This window comes from Mastigoproctus giganteus, chromosome 5 (assembly GCF_048544385.1).
Source record: "Mastigoproctus giganteus isolate SK-2022 chromosome 5, ASM4854438v1, whole genome shotgun sequence".
Taxonomy (NCBI): Eukaryota; Metazoa; Arthropoda; class Arachnida; order Uropygi; family Thelyphonidae; genus Mastigoproctus; species Mastigoproctus giganteus.
Genome location: NC_143579.1, coordinates 134,348,665 through 134,375,185, shown reverse-complemented (window position 1 = coordinate 134,375,185; position 26,521 = coordinate 134,348,665). Strand labels below are relative to the sequence as shown.

The following is a 26,521-nucleotide window of genomic DNA, read 5'->3' as shown; positions in this document are numbered from 1 at the left end:
CTTGTCTTTAACTTAATCCTGCAAGAATCCGAAATCTTTTAAGTTTTTAACGAATAGATCTTCGAGTATATCCTCCTTAACATAATCATGAGGGACACCATATATTAACACTGTTGAATCTGATAACCGAGGTTTCTCCATTGTAAGACCTAATTCTTTCAAGGCAGGAGCAGAAGAGATCCTATTAGCATCTGCTGAATGTGTGGTCTTCACAAGAATCCCCTTATTCCTAAGGAGATGAATACCTTTTACTTTCATCTTCTTGTGGTCACGCTTAATGACTCGAATCACTTTCTGCTTTATGTCCTGACTCGAACTCAAGGAAGAGTCCTCAGTGGGCCTGAAATAACCAGATTCTGAGGATTAGACCCAACTCTAGGAACCAATAAGGATCTATCCCGACTAGCACTGCCAGTCTCCTCTTTGGACCTTGGTTTATTCTTCATGTCCACAGGATCAATCAACTTGAGATCCTGCTGCACTATCTCTGCTTAAGACTTCTTATGAAGCTCAATCTGGCAATCTAAAATTTGATTTTATCTGACAAGCACTCTCCTCCAGATCCTTGGCTCATATCTTGAGGCGCTCATTATCCACGATTAAAGCTGTTGTCACCGCCTCCAAGTCAGCCCAGAGACCAAAAATTCTATTGAATGCTAGTTTTGTTATTTTACTTGACTCTTCAGACATTATTTCGCCTAAAGCCCTTCTTATCTTAGACAATGCCACATACACCTCAGAGGCATTTAATGATCCTCCCAGGTAAACCATCTATAAAAGAAATCCTATGGTCCTCCCTACTACAAACAGTAATTATATTATCCCCTACACCACTTGAGGAATTGCCGACCGGTCTAGCCGGGTGGGTAAAGTGCATGCCTGGCAACCCAAAGGTTGCGGGTTTGAATCCCGCCTCGGGCTTGGATCGGAGTAGTGCAAAAACCTTTGGAGGTGCATTATGGCCACAGAAGCCGATGCACTAACAATAACAACAAAAAAAAAAAAAAAAAACTTGAGCAATCAGAAACTCCATAACCCTCACCGTTCTTGGCTGTACTTGCTTGAACTACTTTAACAAGAGACGGGCAGTCATATCTTTTTCATCATTCAAGTCATAATTTTTTCCATATTTTTTTATCAAGTTTCAGTTTGTCTTTTTCCCATATTATAATAGTTTTAGGGGTCTTTGATTTCCTTTTACCTTTATTCCTTACTGGCATCCGAGAAGATTCTTTCTTGAGAGACACCTGCCTTGTTGCAAAATCCACAGTGAAAGAATATGCTTCAAATTCCTGGGACCACGTAATATCTCTGTCTTCTTCTGACATTATGTTATTTAGAAAAGTAATCTAGACAACAAAAACCAATTAATTCCCACAGTCTATTAATATATGTCTATATAGACACTTTTTCCCACCCGGGATTGAATTGCATAAGAGTTGAAGATTTCCCCAAGGCAGGTTTTCAGATCTCAGCCCCTAATGGACAGGGGATGCCACAAAATTATACACCAAATAAGTAATTTCAAGAAGTTTCTTTTCTACAAATATAAGATCCTCAACCCCAAAATTAAGAGAATTATAGCCACTTTAAGTTTCTTTAAAAGTAGCCAACACTAGCCCCATGTCAGCCTATGGGACTTTACCAGAATGTAAATGTGAATTCAAAGTAATAAAACACTAATATGTCTACAGTATATGATCGCATAAAAATATTTAATGGCTTCTCCCTAAAGGTGGCTGACTCAAGCCAGTAAATATCCAAGGCAACAAGGTGTCAAGTCTCCATTTTATGTAATGTTATTTCAGTGGGACAATGTAAAAAGTCTATGGGAATTTTCACAAGGGAAAATCCTCTATGGTAAGCCTATGAGGCTATGGTCTATATATGTGTCGCTATCAGAGACAAAATTTTCAAACACCAATATCTTGTGTCTCTTCAGCACCTGCAATAAAATTTTATCCTATGACTCAACAATGTTATCTCTATCCATGTCATATATTTAATAAACGTAACTACTCTTTAAACTACACTTATACATCAAAAAAAAGGGGAGCACAATTCCATAAGCACTTAACACAACCATCACTACACCACATAACAGGGTTTTTTGAGCTTTTGTGCAGGGAAAACCCTGCTGTTATGTTGGATGTAATTTTTCTACATTTCCACTCTTTTTGAATCCCCAATGTTGATTCTCTAGTCAAAAAAAATAAATATTGAGAAAGCCCTATATTTATTTTGTTGGGAAATCCCCGTGTTGCGCACTATGCTATTGAATTTGTGCTTGTTGAAGTTGTGGAAAAATCTAGATTTCAAAGTTGTATTACTATTGGATAGAACACCAGGCCATCCAAAAGATTTAAGTCATCCAAACATTGAAGTTAAGTTCCTACCACCACAGTTGTACTAGGTTAATACAACTTCTTTCATTTAGCCATTAGATCAAGGCAATTATATTCATCTTTAAAACTCATTACATCAGAAAATTGTTACGACAGATTTTAGAAAAAATGGATTCTGAATCTATTGAAGTAATGAGGCATGAAAACATTTCTCAATTGTGGACTGTATCAGAATCATAGCTTTATCGCTCAAAGAAATAAAACCATCAACATTAAATGCATGTGTAAAAACGTATGGCCAGAGTCAGCTCATTTGGGAAATATAGTCAAACTGGCAGACAATGGAATCAGTGCAAAAATAGAATTTGCCACATCAGTAGGAGGGAAAGTTTTTTATGATATGACTACTGAAGCCCTCATGGGTAGCACAGTTGATAGACTCGCCCTCCTCCCTACTCCTTGTGGAAAAGACCTGAGTTCGAATCCCGTCGATGACAGGAGGAATTTTTATGGGTCTTTTTCACAACATGGCTGAGTTAGTCGGTCTCAAGCAAGGGTACCATGGTTTTTTCTCACAGAAACTGATTTTTTTGTCCAGCAAAACAGAAAATCAACCTCAGGACACAATTTATAGACAATATACACAGAGTAACATGGCCTTAGCTCCAAAAAAAATTTAAAAAAGATATAATTGCTGAAGATGTTCAAGAATTACAAGGCTGGTGAAGCGGATTTGGTGGAAATGGCATCAGAGGTAAAACTAAATCAATTCAGAGAATGATAGCACAGATGAAAATTCTAAACTTCCAAATTTTAGGAAATGGCATCAGAGGTAAAACTAAATTTTTGGTGGAAATGGCATCAGAAGTAAAACTAAATCAATTCAGAGAATGATAGCACAGATGAAAATTCTAAACTTCCAAATTTTACACTAAAAAGCATACAGGAAGGCATAAAGTTAGCTGAGCAATTAGAATATTATTTTTTGAATGAAGATTCTTGAATGAAAGGAGCCCAAAGTTCAAAAGGGAGCTTCAAAAATGCTTAATTCCATACAATGAAATTCACAAAGATTTATCAAACAAAAGCAAACAAAACCAGATTACTAATTTTTTAAAGAGAGTAGAAAATACACGAAATCTAGAATGGTGTATTTTTGTTAGTTTTGTTAACATTTTTGAAGAAATGTTAACAAAATAGTGTATTTTTGTTAGCTTTTGGAATGTATCCCCCCTTTTTGTACTTTTTCTTAGTCCTGTATAACACGGTTTCACACAAAATTACATTTTATAGGAACCTAACCACCATGTTATATGAGGGTTACCTGTACTTAATTCTTTTAAACTTGCTTCCTTTATTAACCTCATAAACTACACTGGAATTCCATCAATACCGACTATCTTCTTTTTTTTTAATGTCACAATTACCTCTTGCTCCATTATGACTGTTTCCAAGCTGTCTTGGTCCATTATTTCTATATTATCAAAATCATTCTATTTCTGCTGCTGATTTTATCCTTATAACTCCCTTAAATATTCCACCTATTTCCTCCCTTATCTCCTCTGATTTTCTTAGTATCTTCCTAATCCTTTCCTCTCTAACACCTTGATTGTCTTCCCGTTTTTCTCCATGCTTCTCTTGTTTACTCTCCTATATTAAATCATAATCCTATTTTCCTAACATTTCTACTAATGTCAGCATTCTAATTTCCTACAAAACCCATCTCACAATTCGTCCCTTGCTTTATGTGGTACACTCTTTATATCTCGTTCTGCAATCTACATATGTAGATTGCAGGAAGTTTCTTTCTTATCTTCATTTCTTTTGTCATACTCCCTGTCCCATGATTTCCTAGTTCTTAATCCCTGCCTAATATCCTATTTCCTCTTTGGTGGTTTTTGTTTTATTTTTTATTTTGTTATTTTTTTTTGTATTGTGTCTTAAACCTATCCTTTTACCATTTAGACTTTTATTATCCACCGATTATCCCTTTCCAATAAGAGTCCTTCCCCTTAACTTTTCCTTCATAATATCCTTCCTTGTTGTTCTTATTCTTTCCATATTCTGTTTTCTGTCATTCTTTGCCCCTATAATCCTTTTCAACTTTAATTCCAGATCCATTATCACTCTATTAAGATCAGAATATTTGTCTAGTCCTGGGTATATTTGAAGTTCCTCTCACATTAATTTATAACAACCTTTTATAATACCATGAAAGTTAAAAAATAAATAGGATGTATTAACCAAATTAAATTAATGTGTTTCTACCATGTATGAATTAGCTGCTAACTTAGTTATGTGGATGAGCAATAATTATATAACTAAGCAATAATTATATAAAGAAAATTTATAAAAAATTATGTGAAATTTGTGCATGGTAAAAAATTGTTAACCTTTCTTTGCTAGTATGGAAATTGACAGATGCCACTTTTTAAATTTATAAATGAAATTGAATCCTCTCATCTACCTTTGCCCACCAATATTCTCCAACTGGTTATATGGTATTTTCTGTTTTCATTTTGATATACTATGAATTATGAGACATTAATATTTTGTTTGGTGTTTAACAAATGCCAGGAAAGTAAAAGTCTTATCTTTTTTCTAAGCAATTCCTGTTATAGCATCTGTGAAACCCCAGCAACAGATGTCAGATCATGTTGAAGAGCTTTTATTTCATTAGCTAAATGCAAACAGCTGGCAGAACTAAAGTTCACATTGCATCTGCCAGGCACCAAACAAATGTCCGTGTTTCAGTTTAGGGATCATTGACTTTGAAAATTCTAAAAAATACAATAAAAACTTTATTTTTTACTATTATTTATTTGTTTCTTCTTGTTCATTTTTACTTAACATTTTTTAATTGAGTTTAGCAAACCATAATTAACAGATCATCAATCAGTTCAGTAAAAAAGCTGTAACAAAATAAATATTTTATAATTAAAGCAAAGGATTGTCTCACAGATGCCATGCAAGCATATTTGTTAAACTGAAGGTGCAAGCAGTGGACCTTCCATCGCTTGCACCTTAAACTAATGATTAATCATTTGTCGATCAGATCACATATATGAGGGGTAGGCAATATGTAATTACTCTCAGAAATATTTGAGTTAGGGATTTAATATTATGTAATATATACTACTAAGTCTCATCAGTTAATGTGTATTTATTTGTTTTTCTAGATCCATCGATTACTGAACTAGAGCCATGAATACAGCAAGAGGTAATATGCTGGGAAAGGTTGAGGTATGATCTGTTATAAAATTTCTTCATTTGCAAAGCAAAGAAGCAAAATAAATCCATGAGGAGATGAAAGCTATATATGAAAAGGATTGCTTATCGTATGAGACTGTGAAAAATTGATAAGGCAGTTCGGGTATGGGTGAAGCAGTGTGCATGATGACCCAAGAGAAGGAAGACCCATCTCAGCCACAGACCCTGCCATTGTGGCTAAAGTGGTAGAGCTAGTCCTTGAAGACAAACATGTGGCTATAAATTTTATAGCAAATGAAATGAACAGTAGCCATGGATCTCATTTCACCATAATGCATGAGCTCCTGCAAGTCTCGGGTGGCAACTCTATGGGTTCCAAGATTATTGACATTTCTTCAAAAGTCCACAGGAAAGAGAGAATGTTTAATGATTTTTTTTACCAAATTGTGACAGTGGATGAATGCTGGGTGCATAAAAATTACACATGACAGGTGAGTAAACAATGGAAACATTCATTTTCACCAACCCCCAAAAAAGGCAAGGTTCAATTGTCTGCCAACAAGATCACGTTGTCAGTCTTCTGGGACTATGAAGGTATCATCCTTACAGATTACCTCAAAAAAAGCAGCAATATCACTGGGGAGTGCTACAGAAACCTGAGAAAGTTCAGAGAGTGGCTATCAAAGTTAAAGAGATGCAGGAAGCCATCCATCCCCTAGCCAGCAATACTTTTACTCACAAGGCAGTTCTCATAGGGGACTTTGCAGTCTGGCGCAGCTTTCTACCTTATTCTCCCCTCTCATCTTTAGACTTACTTCTTCCTTTCCTCTAAAATGAAGAAACCATTAGAGGGCCACAGATTTCATACTGGTGAGAGGTAATTAATGAATTGGAAACCTAGTTTTCTGCCAAAGTGAGATGTTTTATTCAAGAAGCCTCAAAGAGCTTATCCACAAATGGGGAAAATGTAGCTCTAGAAGGTAGCTAGATAGAGAAGGATGAAATTGTCACCAAAGTTACAAATTCCTAACTCAGATATTTCTAGTCGAAGGTAAATACCAATTTACCACCCTCTATTTAGTACTTCAAAATAGGCCTATCATCAAAATATAAAAGTATTGAAAGGTGAGTGATGATGTAATTTTTATATTACTGTATTTATCCAAATACTGCCTGCCCTCAAATAAGATGAATTCCCATTTTTCAAAAAAATAAATTAACAATTTATACAATATGGCATCAGAAATGATACCCATAACTTTATTGTATCATTGATTCTCGTGGTTACCAGTTCTAGTAAGTACTTCCTTTCACCTATTTCTTATTAATAGTATTATCCTGTGGCAATTCAGGGTATACAGATATTGGTATTTATTGCTAATTTCGATATTACCATTGCTTCTGTACTTTATGATAATTCTTGGAACAGCCACTTCACAGAGTTGTTAGGTGAGGAATGGTTGCAAAAAAGCCCTTAGTTCACTGCTACTCTACAACTTGGAGGGATTAACAGTAGCTGCAGGCAGAGGTGAAATTGATTCTTGCACTGCTTCTATTGTAATGAGCAGCAGCCTAGAGAGCAAGTTTCTGGGGATTTCAAGAGCTGCTGGGAATCATCGTGGAACAAGTAAATACATGGGCTGTGTTAGAGTAACTAAGAGTAAGAACAGGTGCATGTATACTTGCATTTACATCACTGATAGAAGTATAATAAATAAATTTGGTGAATTTGAAGTGCTGACCAATACATCAAAGGCAGATATTGTCGGATTATCAGAGACATGGTGTCACACAGAAATATGCAGTGCAGAATGGGAATTTGTGGTGTACAATGTGTACAGAAAGGATAGACAGGGAAGGAAGGAAGGAAGGATGGGTTATGCTGTTAGTTAAGAAACACATAAAATCTAAGGAAGTGCATCCAGTTGACATGGGTAGACAGTACAATGTTCAGTCAGTTTGGTGTGACATAATCACTGGGAAAGAGAAAATGAGAGTAGGTGTGTGTTATAGGCCTAATGACTCTGATGAGTAAAACGAACAGTTGTGCAGAAAAATAGTGTGGGTCAGTAAATCAGAATGTCTTGTAATGGAGGATTTTAACTTTCCAGATATTAGCATTAGCATTAGTAGAGGCACATGATACAAGAATTTTTCTTTTTGGCTGATGCTCCATAAGCATCAGCCAAAAAAAAAGACACGCTCCCATTTCACCCCTCCGTTTGTACCAAGTACCTGTTCAGCTCAGCCTTAAATTTGTTTCGACTATCAACTTCCACAACAAAGGATGGAAGTCTGTTCCACCAACCAACCAACCACCCACTGGCTAAAGGAAAACTTCCGCACATCTATCCTGCATCTGTCTTTCCTCAGTTTCAATTTATGCCCTCTCAAATGATTATTCTGAGCAAGAGGAATAATTCCATCAGCATTGAGCATCCGCAAACCACTCAAGGCCTTATACACCTCAATCAGATCACCTCGCAGGTGCCTAGTCTCCAGACTAGGCACTGTAATTTGCAAAATTTAAGCCTTTCTTCATAAGAGCAACCCTTTGTTCCATTCACTAATCTTTTTGCGCTTCTCTGTACTCGTTCCAACAGCTCTACATCCTTCTTAAAATGAGGCCTCCAGACCTGTATACAGTACTCAAGGTGTGGCCAGACCATTGCCTTATATAAGGGGATAATCACCTCCTTATCCCTGCTAGAAAAATTCCAATATATCATTGACAATACACCATGAGCTACTCTTGCAGCCCGTCTGCACTGCTCAGAGAACTTCATATCTGCCTGCACAACCACCCCCAGGTCCTTTTCGTTCTCTACCACTGTCAGTGTAGTACCACAGAGTTGATACGTCACTCTGGGGTTGCTGCTTCCCATATGTAGTACTTTACATTTGTCAATGTTAAACTTCATTTGCCACCTCTCAGCCCATCTGCTCAACTTTTCTAGATCATGTTGCAGCAGCGTACTGTCATTGGTGTCCTTAACAACCCTGCCAACCTTCGTATTGTCTGCAAACTTGGACATTAAGCTTGATATATCATCATCAATATCATTTATAAATACAACAATGAAGAAAACAACAATGGACCCAATACTGAACCCTGAGGGACTCCACTAATAACATTAGTCCACGATGAGCAGTGTCCATTGATTACCACGCTCTGTCTTCTCCCACTCAACCATAGTAGCAATATGCCTCCAGTGCCACACTGCTCCAATTTGTGCAGCAGTCTTCCATGTGCAGCAGTATCAAATGCCTTTCTAAGATCCAAATATATGAAATCAAAGTTATTCTTTGATGCAGGGAATATATGATATTCCCTGTATTCAGTTCCTTTGTGACCACATCATAGTATCGAATCAGATTAGTCAGGCAAGACTTTCCTTAACAAAACCATGCTGTGTCCGAGCTATAACTGAAGTCTTGTCTAGATGATCCTGCAGTGCTTCTTTAACCAGTGCCTCCATTAATTTTCCTGGAACAAGTTAAACTAACAGGTCTATAATTACTTGTGTTGCCCTTTGATCTTATCTCCCTCCTATCGTGTCTGGGCAGAATTGCAGATACTTTCAAATTCAACCCTCCTAATTCACGGCTTTTTTTCAACAGTGACCTGTACTTGTTGAGTAATTCTGCTGGTCTCCTACTCTTAATATCATTAGTGCCAACATGTACAACAATATCACCCTTTGTGCCCTTAAAAGATGATATCTGCTCTACAACATCATCAACCTTTGCCCCTGGCAGACATACCCTGGTCCTGTTCCACCTATCCTTTTTACATAGCATGTTCCCCTTTTCCCTGACAATAGAGTCACCAACAACTACTAGTTCCTGTTGGACCAGTGCATTCTGCCTTGGGAGTTGCCACTGTGTTGCGTGATGATCAAGTGCAAGCTCTGGCGTTGATGTGGGCATCTGAGAGCTTGATGGACCCCTCAATTTAGATCCTTTGAGAGCATTTACCCTGTCCTAAAAGCTCTCATATAGGCCCATAACAATGCTGAGTTGTTGCTTCATTTCCTCACACTCCTTACATCGCGCGCACACAAAGACATCCCCCTTGGCAATATCATGTCCCATACTTGATTGCTCCATAAACGTCAAGCAAGCAGTGCATTTTAAAAGGCTGTGTTTCAGAGGGCAACTGCCCCCATCAGTTCTCCCCTGAGCCACAGCACTCCATTTAGCTTGAGCCTTTTGCTTTGCTGCTCTGGTCTTAGTCATGATTCCGATTCAATTTCAGTACAAAATTATAACCCTAAATTTGTATCCCAACGCAGTTGTAACACTATATATCTATATATATTTTTTAAATGTCAAGTATTTTCTTTGAGTTTCTTTATATAAGTTCCGTATCAAGTTATGTATTAATTAATTACTGGAATAAGTTGCCTTCATGGGTGGTGGAGGCCGACAGTTTGGGGAAATTCAAAGGTCATCTGGATAGTACTTTCGGGTAAGGGAAGCGCATAGGATGATAGGATTAATTTCCTTTTTATTTATTTTTTATTTCATTTTATTATTTTTATTTATTTATTTATTTAATTTTTGGTTTTATCATTGTTTTGTTCGGATTTTTTTTTTTTTTTTTTGGCTGGTGCAGCATAAGCCATAGGCTTTCTTGCACCATACGGCCGTTACTAATACTAATACTAATTAATTATGTTACATTCGTAAAATCTAAGTCGTTATATGTAATTAATTAAAAGTACAATTTAATTGACAATGAAGTTCAACAAGATTATTAAATTTACTGATTAATTGATAATATTATATACTATACTATACTATACTAAGCTAATGCTGTCTAGTTCGAAACTTGCCACATCGAACGGTAAATCTACAGACACTTAAATATTAATTAACTTCCAAAATCTTGCCTAGGTCTATAAGCCACTTACAGAAAATAATTTAATATAACAATTGGTCAATAAAGCGGCTAACTATAGCTAAAAACTTCCGGTTCGCCGGCTCTGCAAAATTTATAAAACACGTGGATTGGATACCCTTACCGATACTAAGTAATAACCTACAAAATCTCTATCTACGTTAAAATTTAAATTAAGTATCATAACTAGGAATATAGAGCTACTCTAGAAAATAAGTTAATATGCCAATTCAAGCCAATTTAAGTTAATAAAACAGAAAAAACTTCTCTATGTTCCTCAGCTGTAAAAACTTCACCTGCACAAGGCTAATCTTGTCCCCAATATTGACTGGAACTTGTGGTTGGCCACTCGCACGCTAGCAAGACTTTTGTGGATTTATTGGAGGATTGTTTTCTGCAGAAACATGTTCGAGGGGCAACCAGAGGGAGTAATACTCTTGATCTGATTATCACCAGTGATTTTTCATGTATTAAGAATTTGCAGTTAAAAGAACCACTAGGTGACAGTGATCACTGTGTACTGATGTGGGATTTACTTAAAGATGCAACTAGCATCAAGGGTAAAGAAAGGACTTTTGTTTTTGTAAAGGGGACTATAGTGGTCTCAGGTAGTTTTTAAATTCTATACAGTGAAATCAACTGATGAGGTTAAAAACAGCAATTTCTAAATCGGAAGCCTTCAAGAAATTAATCTTGGAAGCTACTTGGCTTTTCGTACCAACTAAGAAATACTGTTCAAGACCTAAATGGATGTCAGATGAACTAATGAGGCTCGTGGCAGAGAAAAAAAATGCATGGGATGCATATAAATTATCAGGTGACACAGAAGCCTTTGGCAGATGGAAGCTAGTCTGTAATCAAGTCACAAAGGAGGTTAGGCTAGTGAATGCTGATTACAAGAAATTCTTGGCAAAGGATGCAAAGAAAAATAACAAAGACTTCTTTACTTTACTTTACACATAAACTCTAGAAGGAGGGTGGTGAGTCAAATTGGTCCACTTGATATTGGTGGTTCGACTGTTAATGATGCTGCTCAGATAGCTGACAAACTGAATGAGTATTTTTGCATCTACCTTAACACATGAGGAATTCTGTAAGGAACAGGAGGACAGAAGTTTACTAAACTGTAAAAGGGAGCTAAACAATTTTGTAATAGAGAGTAAAGTGGAGGAAAAATTGTTGAGGTTAAACATAAAAAAGTCACCTGGGGTGGATGGAATCTATCCAGTTATATTGAAGGAGGCAACGAGAGAAGTAAGCAAACCCTGAGCCATAATTATGAGAGCATCCTTATATTCAGGGTAGGTTCCCATGGACTGGAAATGTGCAAATGTATCCACAATTCACAAAGGAGATTCAAAGAGTGACACAAATAATTATAGACCTGTTAGTGTAACTTCCATTCCGTGGAAAATAATGGAGTCACTGGTTAAAAAAAAGTGATGCAGGATCACCTAGACAAGACTGCAATAATAGTTCAGACATAGCATGGGTTTGTTAAGGGGAAGTCATGTGTGAACAATTTTATTAGATACTACGATGTGGTCACAAAGGAACTGGATGCAAAAAATAATTTGATCTCATATACTTGGATTTCAGGAGAGCTTTTGATATAATTGCACATGGAAGACTGCTGAACAAATTGGAGCAGTATGGCTTTAAGGCTAGGTGCTGCAAAGAATAAAGGGATGGTTGAGTGGGAGATGGCAGAGAGTGGTAATAAATGGACACTGCTCTACATGGATTAATGTTATTAGTGGAGTCCCGCAGAGTTCAGTGCTGGGCCCATTGTTGTTTTGTGTATTTATCAATGATATCGATGAAGGTATATCAGGCTTAATGTCCAAGTTTCCATATGATACAAGGTTGGCAGGGTTGTTAATGACACTAAAAACAGTATGCTACTGCAGCAGGATCTCGAAAGTTAAGCAGATGGGCTGAGAATTGGCAGCTGAAGTTTTAACACTGACAAGTGCAAAGTACTGCTTATGGGTAGCAGTAATCCAAGAGAAACGTGTGAACTGTGTGGTACTACGCTCAGGGAGTTGGAGAATGAAAATGACATGGGGATAATTGTGCAGTCAGATATGAAGTTCTCTGAGCAGTGTAGATGGGCTGTCAGAGCAGGTCATGGAGTTTTGTTAATTGTATTTAGGAATTTTGCTAGCAGAGATAAGGTGGTGATTATTCCTTTGTATAAGGCAATGGTCAGGCCACACCTTGAGTACTGCGTACAGGTCTAGAGGCCTCATTTTAGCAAGGATGTAGAGTTTCTAGAACGAGTACAGAGAAGGGCAACAATATTTGTGAAAGGAACAAAGGGATTCTCTTACCAAGAGAGGCTTGAATTCTGCAAGCCACTGCATCTGTAGACTGATCACCTGCAAGATGATCTGATTGAGGTGTACAAGGCCTAGAATCGTTTGAGTAGGCTCAATGCTGATGGGATACTTCCGCTTGCTCAGATTAAGACGTTGAGGGGGCATAGATTCAAATTCAGAAAAAGAAAAAAAATGTAGAATAGATGTACCTAAGTTTGCCTTTAGCCAGCAGGTAGTTGATTGCTGGAACAGACTTCCATCTGTTGTTGTGGAAGTTGATAACTTAAATAAATTTATGGCTGAACTAGACAAACACTTGGAGTGACCTGATGGGTGAAATGGGAAGGGGTTTTTTTGGTTGTATATGCTGTATAAGCTTGCTTTCTTGCATCATATGCCTCAGCTAATGCTAATATTACTTCTTTCATCTTCTTCTTCTTCCAGTCTCGGATAGAACATTCGCTTTTTTTTTTTGTGCTTGGCTTTTGTAGGTAATGCATTCTTTTGATTCTGGATTTTTTTTATCTGCTCTCATGACCATGATTTTCAATCACATAAAAAGTAGGCAGTTGCTTCATCTAATTCATTTTCAGGCACAAATACTTAATCTTCATTTTAAGTGTGATCCAATGTGCATAATAAGATGTGTGTAGTAGGGTATATATGCCACTTGTGATCACTTTGCGGCAAGCTTAATTGATAATAATAACTGATGAAACAAGAATGCAGCTATTGAGCATTGTTCAGAGTGGAAATTTGTACATAAAAAGATGGAAATGGATAGAATTTAATTTGACTGTCTGCTATTTCTTAAGTCAGCAATAAAAATGAATCTGTTGTAATATTTCTGGAAATCTATACAAAACATTAAAATCAAATAAAGAAAGTATTAAAATCAAGAATTAGAATAGTGTTAAACTGTCAGATTGGTAGGAGAACAGATGCAGTACTTTATTTCAAGGAATAATGATAGTGAAACATACAGTTCATATAGCTGTCACAGCTATATGAACTGTATGAAGCAACAGCAGTAACTTGGATACACAATATGTCAGAGTTCAAGAAAAAATTGGGATGTTCCGTAATCACTTCCACTGCTCATGTCTAAGTTGCAATAAGGCAAAAAAGTGATAACATAAACCGAAGCAATAAACATTGTTTTTTCTCTGTGTGCGCTTCTGATCAGCACTCCATAAAAGTGATAACATTACACAAATAATAACATCCGTGATTACAATATGTGGTGAGCACTGTGTTTGTGTGTGAGTATGTATATATATAGGGAGTTTTTAGGACTATACTCATTTAAGACGATTAGAAATAAAAACTTTATTCACTGATTTCCACTTAACCTAACTGGCTATAAGTTTCATAAAGATAAGACAGGCTAGTAAGAGTATGAAACAAAGGCAAGTATTTGTTGAAAGCCAATGACAGCTAACATTGGACTGACAACTGGCCACTTTCTGTTTTAGCTGTCATGAAGTCAGTACTCATGCCAAGAATTGTGAAGACAAAAGAAAGTTCATTGAGTAGCAAAAGAACATGATGCACTTTGCTGAGAATCAAATGCTTGCCCTAAACTGTAAGAGGAAAATAGAAAAGTAAAATTTACCGAGTGGCTTTTACAATATTCTTGAAACGTACAAAAATGTTATACTTTAATATCAGGTAAAAATTAAAAAAAAAAGCCAAAACTCTATATGAAAATAAAGGATGCCTAGTGTACTGATAGCAGTAAAAGGCTCGCTGTCAATCCCATTCAAGGATTAGTAATTAGAATGGGATCAATAACAATAAGATAAGCTTTGTCAAGAATTAGAACTTTTGCTGGTACATTTTAATATTAAACAAAAATAACAATTAAAAAAGTCAACTTCTCTATCGAAGTAAGAGTCCAGGATCCCAGATTTACCGACGGAATGGAACTGGCTCCTGCTGTGTTCTTTGTGCTTCTCATGTTGCAATGGGCCGTTTTCATGTTGCAATGGGCTCATGTTGCAATGGGCCGTTTTGCAACAATGGGCCATGTTGCAAAACAATGCCGTTTTCCCCTCATTTCTGACTTTCTCTAACCCAACATTAAATTATGTGTAGGAAATTTAGGAAAATTTTAATATATTAATAAAATTGTTATTTATAATTTTCATTTATAAGAAGACAGTGCAGTTGCTTTGTAGCTTAATATTTTATGAAATTAACAGGTGCCATTGATTGCAGTTTGCTGTGTTTTTGCTGGAGCTGACCACTTGAAAATGCTGCTGAGTGATGTGCCATATGTTGTATCCAAATACAGTTATCATGAAATCTTTCTGTACTTTTAAAACAGTGTTAAACCCAAGTTGTTTGACATGATTCACAAGTACATTGAGGCTTTTCTTCAGAAATGTATGAATATAGATGCTATAGGGAATATGTTGAATTAGTGTTTTAGTTTATTGACATATGGTGACACCCCCCCTACACACGAAAGTAAAAATCCTCATATTCATACTGGTCTTGGTCCAGAGTTTGTGGAAAAGGGTGAGAGAATTAATGCCAGGAAAAAGGATGGCAAGGAAGGGATTACTTTGCCTGTATTGAGGCCCCTCCCCTTGTTAGGATTTGGACCCTTTTCAGTCCTGATCCCTGGATGTATTGCCATCCCCCCCCTCAAGAATTTGCCCTGGATACAAACCAGGGATTTTTAAAACAAGTTTTTGGACAAAAAAGTGCATGTGGTATTTTGATAAATTTGATATATTATGATATTAAAATTAACAGTTCTAAACATTATATTCTCTTTTTGCAGCAAGATGTTTACCGCCACCCCCTCCTCCTCCACCGCCACCACCTCCACCTCCATTACAACCTGTTCATGGCCCAATACAGTTTATTCCTCATCAGTTACAGCGTCCACATATACCATTACATCGCACTCCAGTACGGCTACCGTTTGGACCTATGAGGGGCCCTCCTCTTCCACCAGGTGTTCGTCCATTTCCACCTCCACCACCACATCATCCCAGCATGCATCAGCCAATGGCAATGGGTCCGATTGGTATTTTGCCAGCACCAGGTTATGGACCCCCACCTGTCGTACCAGTAACACCCATGACACCAATGGGTCCCATGGTGCATGGTTTCATGCCTCCATTAGGCCCTCCAATGCTTCCTACATCCATGGGACCTGCTTCTCTTCCTCCACAGACATCAATGAAACCCCCACTCATTATGCCAGCACAAACTGTTTATGCAGCACCACCAGTTAAATCTGACAAGGACTATGAATCTGTAGTCTCAAATGGTGAGACTCTGGTAACTAGAGTTTCAACTACAGTTCTTGCACCTGTGGTTGTTCAGAAAATTGAAAAAATGAACAGTGCCAAAATTTCTGCAGAAGACACTTTTGGAGTTCAGACAGTACAAAACACTAGTGAAGAGGTAACTACAAAGAAAAAAGAAAAGAAGAAAAAAATAATCCGTTTAGCTGGTGGGCAAATATGGGAAGATAATTCTTTACAAGATTGGGATCCAGGTATTTATACATATTTTTATTTAGGACTAAATTGTTTGTTTGTATTATCTGCTTACAATTTTATGTACACAAAGTCTTTTATTTAATAGAAAATGTTAATATATCTAGTGAGTGGGAAAAACCATGAGTTTATGGCCCTTGGTACAAACCAATGTTTTCCCTGGAGTAAGTGGGTATTACTGGTAAGGTAATTAGGTGGATCAAAGCCTGCCTGAAGGACAGGAAACCAAAGATTATCACAAATGTACAGAAATTTGGGTCTCCTGTTCTGTTCTTCTTAGTGACATTGGAGGAGTACCAGAAAATCTTTAATAGTTTGCTGATAATTTGAAGCTTGGTGAATGATCAGAACTAGGCTATGTTGTTTCAGAATAATTGGTTGCATATCTGGTCTGAATAAAGGTACTCTTACATTGAAAGATATCAGCTCTGCAAATTGCAGTACTTGGAAAGTGCATCACCTGCAAGGAGACCTGATTGACGTGTTTAAGGATTTAAATTGATTGAGAAAACTAAATACTGATGGCATCCTCACTCTTTCATGGACAACATATAAAAGAAAACATAAATTGAAAAATACTAGCTTTCAGCTAGAGAATTGGATTGTTGGAACAGCCTTCCATCCAGTGTTGTTGAAGTGGTCAGTTTGAATTAATTTAAGGAAGAATTAGAAAAATTATTTTTTCTAATTCTTCACAGAATCCAAGTGTAGATTGAATATTATGGGGATGTAAAAGCTAATGGTAGTTCACGATGAGAAATACTTAGAATTATGATGCTACCAGATATGAAGCTTGCCATTCATTGTAAACAGGCTGTTAAAAACTCACTGCATGCTCTATCAATGAGTTATGAGACACTTGCAAGTAAGGAAGATGTAATTTTTACTTTATAAAAAGGGCGCCTCCGTAGCTAGGTGGGCAGTAGCAGCAGAGCATAGCACACACTTCTTGATTAGACCGGGGTTCGAGCCCGTGACCACCAAATACAGAGGATGCGGAAAGGTCAGGGAATGACCACTGCATATCCACGGAGCAATATGGCCTTAGTTGCTAATGCTCCTAAAATCCAAATAACAAACTTTATATAAATTGATGGTGAGAACTTATAATTTTGTATTCAGGTTTGGAGGCTGCATTTAAAAAAAGTGTAGAACTTTTAGAGAGAGAGAGAGAGAGAGAATTCAGAGAGAGAGAGAGAAAGAGAATTCAGAGAGAGAGAGAAAGAGAATTCAGAGAGAGAGAGAGAGAGAAAGAGAATTCAGAGAGAGAGAGAGAGAGGGGGAAAGAGAATTCAGAGAGAGAGAGAGAATTCAGAGAGAGAGAGAGAAAGAGAATTCAGAGAGAGAGAGAGAAAGAGAATTCAGAGAGAGAGAGAGAATTCAGAGAGAGAGAGAAAGAGAATTCAGAGAGAGAGAGAGAATTCAGAGAGAGAGAGAAAGAGAATTCAGAGAGAGAGAGAGAGAGAGAGAGAGAGAGAATTCAGAGAGAGAGAGAGAGAGAGAGAGAGAGAGAGAGAGAGAGAGAGAGAGAGAATTCAGAGAGAGAGAGAGAGAGAGAGAGAGAGAGAGAATTCAGAGAGAGAGAATTCAGAGAGAGAGAGAGAGAGCGCGCGTTCAGAGAAGGGCATACAGATTGGCGAAGCACATTAACCCTTGAATGGGAATGCCTCAGATAAAGAATGTCACCTGATAATTTATATGCATCCCACACATTTTTCTTCTCTGCCGTGAGCCTTATTAGTTCATCTGATATCCATATAGGTCTAAATCTTGAATAGTATTTCTTAATTTGTATGAAAAGCTTAGTAGCTTCCAAGATTAATTCCTCGAAGGTTTCCCATTTAGAATTCAGTTTTAAACATCATCAGTTGATCCCACTGTATAGAATTTAAAAACTGTCTGAGACCGCTGTAGTCACCTTTATGAAAACAAAAACCCTTTCCTTTACCCTTGATGCTAGTTACATCTTTAAGTAAATCCCACATCACTACAGTGTGATCACTGTCACTTAGTGGTTCCTGGTTGGTTGGTTGGTGTCGTGTCCATTTGAAGTCAAATTGAACCATGCGCTGATATCACTGCTTTAGCTAAGTCCACGATCTTTTCGTTGTAAAGTTCTCCCTGAAAAGGGGATTCGTCCATGCTTTGCAAAGTCGCCTGAATTGCAGGACAGCTGAAGATGTGTTCCGGAGTAAGCTGTTCTCTCGGGCAGTTTCTGCAAAGTTTATAAGTTCTGGTACCATCCGCACTAATTTTCATACCTGCCATGTGTCGAGTTCTCAGTCTGGCAATGGTCTTAGTGATGTTCCTATTTGCATTAATCTCGCAGATTTGGTGATCAGTTTCTATATGTTTCTGTCTGAGTCTTGTGTCTGGCGATGGCATTAGCATCATCTAGAGTTATGGTTTTTGAGGTGTTGTGATTTAAGTTTCTTGCCTCTTTTGCCAGTTTATCGGCCGCCTCATTTCCTTCTATACCCACATGCGCAGGCATCCACTGTAGTGTGCAGCTCTTTCCCAATTGATGAACTGTCTCCAAGTGTCGGTGAATGTCCTGTGCGTCCATGTTTTATTGCCAGCAGGGCCGCTCTTGAGTCGCAGAAGATTACAAGCCCTCTGGCTCTGTCTATGTCTCTTAGTGAAATATAACTATTTAGGGCCTCAAGGATTGCCCTTAGCTCACATGTAAAATTAGAGGCGATGCTGCCTGCACCTATGCTTTGTTGCATTTTTGTAGTATTTGTCAGGGTGGTGTGTATGCCTGCTCCGCCCTTGAGGATAGTCTCGTCAGAGGATCCATCGGTATACATCTGTACTATGTCACGCCTCGAATAAGTCTCAATTGTTTTGATTCCTATAGCTTTGACAATGGTCTCGATTTCTTTTTTTGTACAGTGTTCCACGAGATCCAAATTTATTGTGGTATTTTGGGGGATGCAAGATGGTAAGGTAGGCTCTTGAAGTATGTCATATTTTGTGAGTTCAAGATCAAGACTTTCTCTGATTTCCTTATCGTATTTCATGGTGGATGACCTTTTGAGTCTTGACCTGCAGTTCCAATTTATAAAGGTCCTACGGGAGATATGATCAATGTCTCTGCTGTTAGCCTTATTAGTGAATTTAATTGTGTGATATCTTCTTCTTTGATTGAGTGTCTGAAGGCCGCATTCCCGCTCTGCTTTGGTGTTGTTTGTAGACGAAACAGCCCCGATGATTATTTTGGCTGCTCTTGCTTGGATCCTGTCCAGTTTTCCAAGTGCAGACTCAGAAGCATGTGCCCATATTGGTGCTGCATATTCCAAATTAGCCCTGATAAGTGAGGTATAAGTTGTACCTTTACCATGAGTGGTTCCTTTATCTGCAAATTGTTAATGCATGAATAATCACTGCTGATACTCAGATCAAGAGTATTATTCCCTTTGGTTGCCCCTCGAATATGTTTCTGCAGAAAACAATCCTCCAAAAAAAAAGTCTTGCTAACATGCCAGTGGTCAAACCACAAATTCCAGTCAATATCTGGAAAGTTAAAATCCTCCATTACAAGACATTCTGATTTACTGACCCACTATTTTTCTGCACAACTGTTCGTCTTACTCATCAGAGTCATTATGCCTATAACACACTCCTACTCTCATTTTCTCTTTCCCAGTGCTTATGTCACACCAAACTGACTTGACATTGCACTGTCCACCCATATCAACTGGATGCACTTTCTTAGATTTTATGTGTTTCTTAACTAACAGCATAACCTCTCCTCCCTTCCTACCCTGTCTATCCTTTCAAATTGTAGTCCCCGAATTCAAATTCTGCATTGCATCTGTGTGACACCATGTCTCTGATATCCTAACAGTATCTGCCTTCAATACACTCAAAAAATCCTCAATATACTGTAATCACCGTAACTGGGTCTTTTATCTGCAGATTCTTAATGCATGAAAGATCGGTGCTGATAATCAGATCCAAATTTTTTCTCATTGCCTCTCTAAAATGATTGTGTAGAAAACAGTCATCCAGTGAAACTGCAGAACTCTTGCTACTGGTGAGTGACCAAAATGAGACAGTCTGTTTTACTAGCCCACACTACATGTCTATAGAGTTGTTCATTATACTCATCACAGTCATTAGGCCTATAATCAAACTCCTACCCACATTTTTGTTTTCTCAGTGGTTATGTCACACCTAACTGGCTTCATCATTGCACCAGCCATCTATTTCTGCTTTATTCACTGCCTTGGTTTTTATTTGCTTCTTAACTAAGAGCATAACCCCTCTTCCCTTCAATCCTCTCTGCTCCTTCTGTATGCATTGTGCTCCCCACATTCAAATTCTACTTCCCTTTCATCTGAGTGATACATCTCTGATATCTTTACATTTCTGCATTTGATTACTTATCAGTACTTCAAATTCATCAGGTTTATTTATTCTGCACCTAGCATTAGTGTACATTCAATTATATATTCATCTGTTTTCATCCTTAATTATCCTAAAACAGCCGAGGTTTGCTTGTTCCATGAGGATCCCCTAGCAGGGCCCAAATTTCCAAACACTTTGCTTTTCGGTCTTGTACATTCCAAGAGAAGCAGTGCAAGAATTGCCTATGCCTCCAATGTTCGCCCCAGAAAATTTTGCCAGCTGGGTGGCATTATGAAGTAGACTGGTGGGAAAGTGTAATACTTTGCAATATTATAAAATTTTCTGTTATTTATAAATGTGACTTAAGCGATCCAGAGCAAAAATTAATTGCATAATTTAACATTATATGCTCCTGTCACATTAACCTCAATTGCATAGTTTGTTCAAATTAATATTGATCAAAATGAGTGAGCAGTATCATACAGTACCACAAGGATTGCTTAAATTTTAGCCAGGCGGTGAGTCCTGGGGAGAACACTGGCCTCTATATCTTTGGCTGCTGTTAATCTTTTAGTGTATTTCCTTTCCCCCACAAGATAACTAACTCTGTCTCAATAGCATCAGCATACATTCTTGTATGCACCATATTCTAGGTGTGGTCTCACAGTTGCCCTGGTGGAATTAATGTATTCAATCTCTGATTTTATAGAGTTGAAAGGATACACTTGAATAGAAAGGGGTGCAGGAATATTTACTGAATTGTTTGGAAAACTAATATAGGAGTGTGCACAGACAAATAGTTTAATGACTGCAATAATTTAATGGTAGTATTAATAGTGGCAAATGATGCAGCATCAGCAAGAAAATAAAAATAAATAAAATCGAAGCTTTCTGCTTGAAGGCAAATTTCTGCACACATACCCTGCATCCATCCTTCCTTAGTTTGAATTTATGTCTCCTCATGTGAACAAGAGGAAGGATTCCACGAGCATTAAGTTTACTTAATCTGTTCAGAGCCTTAAACACCTCAATCAGATCTCCTCGCAGGTGCCTAGTCTCCAGGCACTGCAGTTTGCAAAATTGAAGTCGTTCCTTGTAAGAGTGAGTACAGTCAGTCCTCGTATAGCACGATAGTTGTGTTCCTAGAAACCCTTGTGCAGTGCAAAATCATGCAATATAAATAATAGGCCCTATGGGAAAAATAGGGTTAGGTGCCAACCATGCAAGATTGAACACACATTTGTAACCAAAACATTACCAAACACAATAAATAATCGTAATAAAATACTTATGTATTTTATTACGATTATTTATTAATAAAATACATAAGTATTTTATTACGACTATTACATAATAAAATATTGCTAATGCTTTTGCTTCTATCATAAGCAAACTTGTTCCTTGTTTGATCTTCTATCCAAACAGATGTTTCATCTCTTCCAATTCTTTGTGTCTTGATCTAATGAATTTTGTTACACTTTGAGTTGTTCCTGCTATGAAAGTTGTTTTTATTTTCTCTGTATTCATTCTAATTCTCGGCATTGCCTCATTTAGGCCTGTAGCACATGCAGTATCACATGGTCTTTCATTTCAGTCAAAGTGTTTCACAATTTCATGTTTTTTCTTTATCGATAGAGGCGGACTGGCCATAAGCCTTACCGGGGAAACCCCAGTGGGCCAGAGGCCAGAAGACGATGGAAGCCGATGTGATTTTTGGCAATAAACGCTAGTATGAAGCCGCTACAAATTTTCCCAGGTAAGAATTTTTGGTCCAGTCCGCCTCTGTCTATCGATATTGTTTTTCTTTTTCTCTCTGAATCTGTAGTGTCTTCACTAGGATGCTTCCTTTTCACACCTGTTAAATATTTTACTCATTTTTAGGGAATAAAGCACAATGAGGAGGCACACTTGATACACATAAACAAAGCTGTGTGCGTGTAGCAACTGAATAAACATCACCTTAAAAGCAGAGACACACTATTAACACCTCACTAGCTCACTAACTGAATCTGTAGTGTCTTCACTAGGATGCTTCCTTTTCACACCTGTTAAATATTTTACTCATTTTTAGGGAATAAAGCACAATGAGGAGGCACACTTGATACACATAAACAAAGCTGTGTGCGTGTAGCAACTGAATAAACATCACCTTAAAAGCAGAGACACACTATTAACACCTCACTAGCTCAAATTTTACTAAAGCACATTTCTGGAGGTTACTACCATAAAACAATTTCCAGTTGCGTTTCTGCTAGTGAAATCTCTTATAAACTGGTAGTAAACTTGATCTAATTGCATTTGCGATAATACCGATAGCTGGAATTGTGTGGGTTTTTACGTTATTATGGTGAAATGTGTTTCCCCTTCACTGATATAAAAAACATAAATACATTTTCAGAATCTTCTCTTCATTCCTATCATGTTGTGTTCAGTTGGGGTGATTCCATGTTCGACTGCCATTTCTTGTAAACACACAGGTGAATAGTGCACAAGCAAATTCGGTTCATTTTATATACAATATCATTCCCCTGTTTATAAATCGTGTATGATCGAATTTGTGTAATGTAAACACGTGTTATATGAGGACTGACTGTATTCATTGCTCTTCTCTACACCTGTTCCAACAGATCCACATCCTTCCTAAAATGAGCCCTCCAGACCTGTATGCAAAACTCAAGATGTGCTTGACCATTACCTTACACAATTGGGATAATCACCTCCTTATCCCAGCTGGCAAAATTTCTGTATATCATTGACAAACCCCATGAGCTGTCCTAGCAGCCTCTCTGCGCTGATCAGAGAACTTCATATCTGACTGTACTATTACCTCCAGATCTGTTTTTATTCTCCACTATCCTGAGTGTGGTGCCATACAGTTGGAATATTAATAGTGGATTAATGCTCCATATAGTGTATGGGGAGCATTAATCAATCCCCATATATACAATGCCATTTCAAAAACTTATGTGCCTTTAAGTGGGTTAAGGAAGTGTTTATTAGATTAGCTAAAAGTGAAATATTTTAAATATAAGTTGTTTTTGGTAGAAGCCTGTTATTTAAAACATGCTATGTCACAGAATGGACTTAGAACCACGGAGAAAAATGTAAAGGTGATTCATTCCAAATTGCTCCCAAATCATGACACCTATACCATTATTAACAAGAAATTATATGAAGTTTATTTGGGGAAAGGAGCAGAATGTTGTTTTTGAGAATCTGAAGTGGAACATTATGTCAGCACTGATCCTGATTCAGATATCCTAGACTTGATAAAAGAATTTTTTTTTTTTTTTTTTATTGCTCCAAAACAGCCTAGCCTAAGCCTTACTGAGGAGAAACACTATATATTATAATACATATACATTAAATATCAATAAAAAAATAGAGTACATAATACAACATACATTAAAAAATGAAGAAATTTGCATTTAAATTGAAAGTGCAAAGATTATAAAAATAAATGATTTTCTAATTTACTTTATCTAAATATTTCATATTAACACTTAATTAACTATGATTAATTTTTTAAAATTTTTTAATTTATTATTTTTTTATATTTTTATATTTATGTGGTCAGATCATAGACTCCTTACTTTCATTCAAACCATTAAAGATAAGAATCAGTGCATTTTAAAATGGGCTTTCGAAATTAAAGGCTGATATTCAAATTCTAAAGAACTATATTGCAGATTACTTGTTCATAAGGGTTTTCATAACATGATGATTTGAGCAAGTAGTAATATATTAGGAATCATAAAATTGATTCCTAATTGATAAAATCAGCAATGAGTATTAGTAATGAGAAATGATGAAAGAAAGCAAGCTTATATGGCATCAAAAAAAAAACACAAAAAACACCACCACTTCTTACCTCACTCATCTGATGTCTCTAATAATTCATCTGGTTCTGCCTAAAATTTATTCAAACTTCCCGCTTCCACTAGATGGAAATTTATTCCTTTGTGACTACCTCTTAGCACATAATCAGATTGATCATACAATATCTTCTTTTAACAGACCCTGCCCTCCTATCATTATAATACTGCATTACTTTTTTAATCACTGGTGCCACATATCACAGAAGTTAGCTTAGATATCTGGATTACTGATTTTGCCCTTGGATCTTCTCTTCTATGAATAGGAGCGACATTAACTCATCTCCGGTCTGTTGGGATGTCCCCTAAATCCAATAATGTTCTTTTAATTATGGTTGTAGGTTTGTTTACCTCCTGTGTTGTTTCTTTTAATAAAATTGGGTAAATTCTGTCAACCCCACCTGTCTTGTTTACTCTCAGTTTCAGCAATTTCTCCTCAATCCTTCCTAAAAACTTTATGAAATGTGTATGTAGAGGCAAAATATTTATTCGTTTTGTCAGCTACCTGTGTGGGATCATCAATAGATATGCTATATCATATGATCAATATGTTCATCCCTTTCTTTCTAGTATTAACATGAGCAGAGAATTCTTTGCAACTTTTCTTTGTGTCCTTTGCAAGAGACCTCGTAATGTTCCTCATTAACTTGATTGTAGTCTTCTGCATTGAACAATATATCCAAGTTGAAATAAAAATCTTAACATCTTCTAAGATCACTTCCTTGAACAGTTCCCATTTGTATTTGTTAAAATCAGTTGGTCCCACTGAAAGCATTTTAAAAACTGCCTGACACCATTACAATAATACTTGTGAAAATAGAATCTTTTTTTTTTTTTATTGAAATCTCAAACCACATCAGAGTTATTAGAAAGAAACTATAGTATGTGTACTGTGCATGAGTTAAATGTTCAGAAGACAAGATATTTGTTGACAAGACTTGAATTTCTGTAGAATGTAGTTGTAAGGAAGTGCAGGTAACTCTCATATAACACGGTAGATAGGTTCCTATAAAATCTCGTGTAGTGTGAAATGGTGTTATACAGCACTAAGAACCAGTACAAAAAGGGGGATTACTTTCCAAAAGCTAACAAAAATACGTAATTTTCTTATAACTATCGGGAACTTAATTTTTATTAAAAATAGGAATAACTGAACAAATGTCTTACAAACTGTGATATACATATGTCAGATAATGTACATTCATTTAATTTTCTTCCTCTTCATTGCTGCTAAGCACAATCAAACAAGAACTTTTTAAAAAGTTCTTATATGCTGGTGAAGTATCTGTTGCAGAATATCTTCACCAGCATATAGGTTTCGTGTATCTTTTGCTCTCTTTAAAAATCAGTAATCTGGGATTGTTTGCTTTTGTAATATAGATCTATTATTGATCTTTTTTTTTTTTTTTTTTTATGTTTTTATATTATCTTTTTTTTATAGATCTTTGTAAATTGCATGGTATGGAGCTAAGCATTTTTGAAGCTCTCTGTTCCTTTCAGTCGAACAACCTGCATTCAAAAAATAAGATTCTAATTTCTCATCTATGTTTATGCCTTCCCATATGCTTTTTTGTGTAAAATTTGGAACTTCAAAATTTTCATCTGTGTAAACCAAATCAATTCAGAGAATGAATTGATTTGGTTTACCTTCGATGCCATTCCCACCAAATCTTCTACCAGTAATTCTTGAACGTCTTCAGTAGCCATACCACCAAAACCTTCCCTTCTTACCTACTTAGCAAGTGCTACTATCGCACTGATTCTGTTTTCTGCAGGTTTGACTATATTTCCTAAATGCACTGACTCTGGCCATACATTTTTCCAACACGCAACGTGTTGACAGTTTTACTTCTTTTAGCGATATAGCTATGATTCCTATATAGTCCACAATTGAGAAATGTTTCCATGCCTCCATCACTTCAATAGATTTGGAATCAATTTTTTCCAAAATCTATTGTAACGATTTTCTGAGGTAATGAATTTTACAGGTAGATAT

The 26,521-nt window shown here is 36.8% G+C and overlaps 1 protein-coding gene across 1 annotated transcript in view; it reads left to right on the top strand.

Annotated features, from left to right (window-relative positions):
- Positions 1 to 26,521, top strand: part of LOC150085710 (RNA-binding protein 42) — a 209,564-nt gene that overhangs the window by 41,129 nt on the left and 141,914 nt on the right. Inside the window, exon 3 of the mRNA XM_090373458.1 lies at positions 15,571 to 16,296. Within this exon, the coding sequence (XP_090229584.1) occupies positions 15,571 to 16,296 (726 nt within the window). The remainder of the gene's footprint in view (positions 1 to 15,570; positions 16,297 to 26,521) is intronic.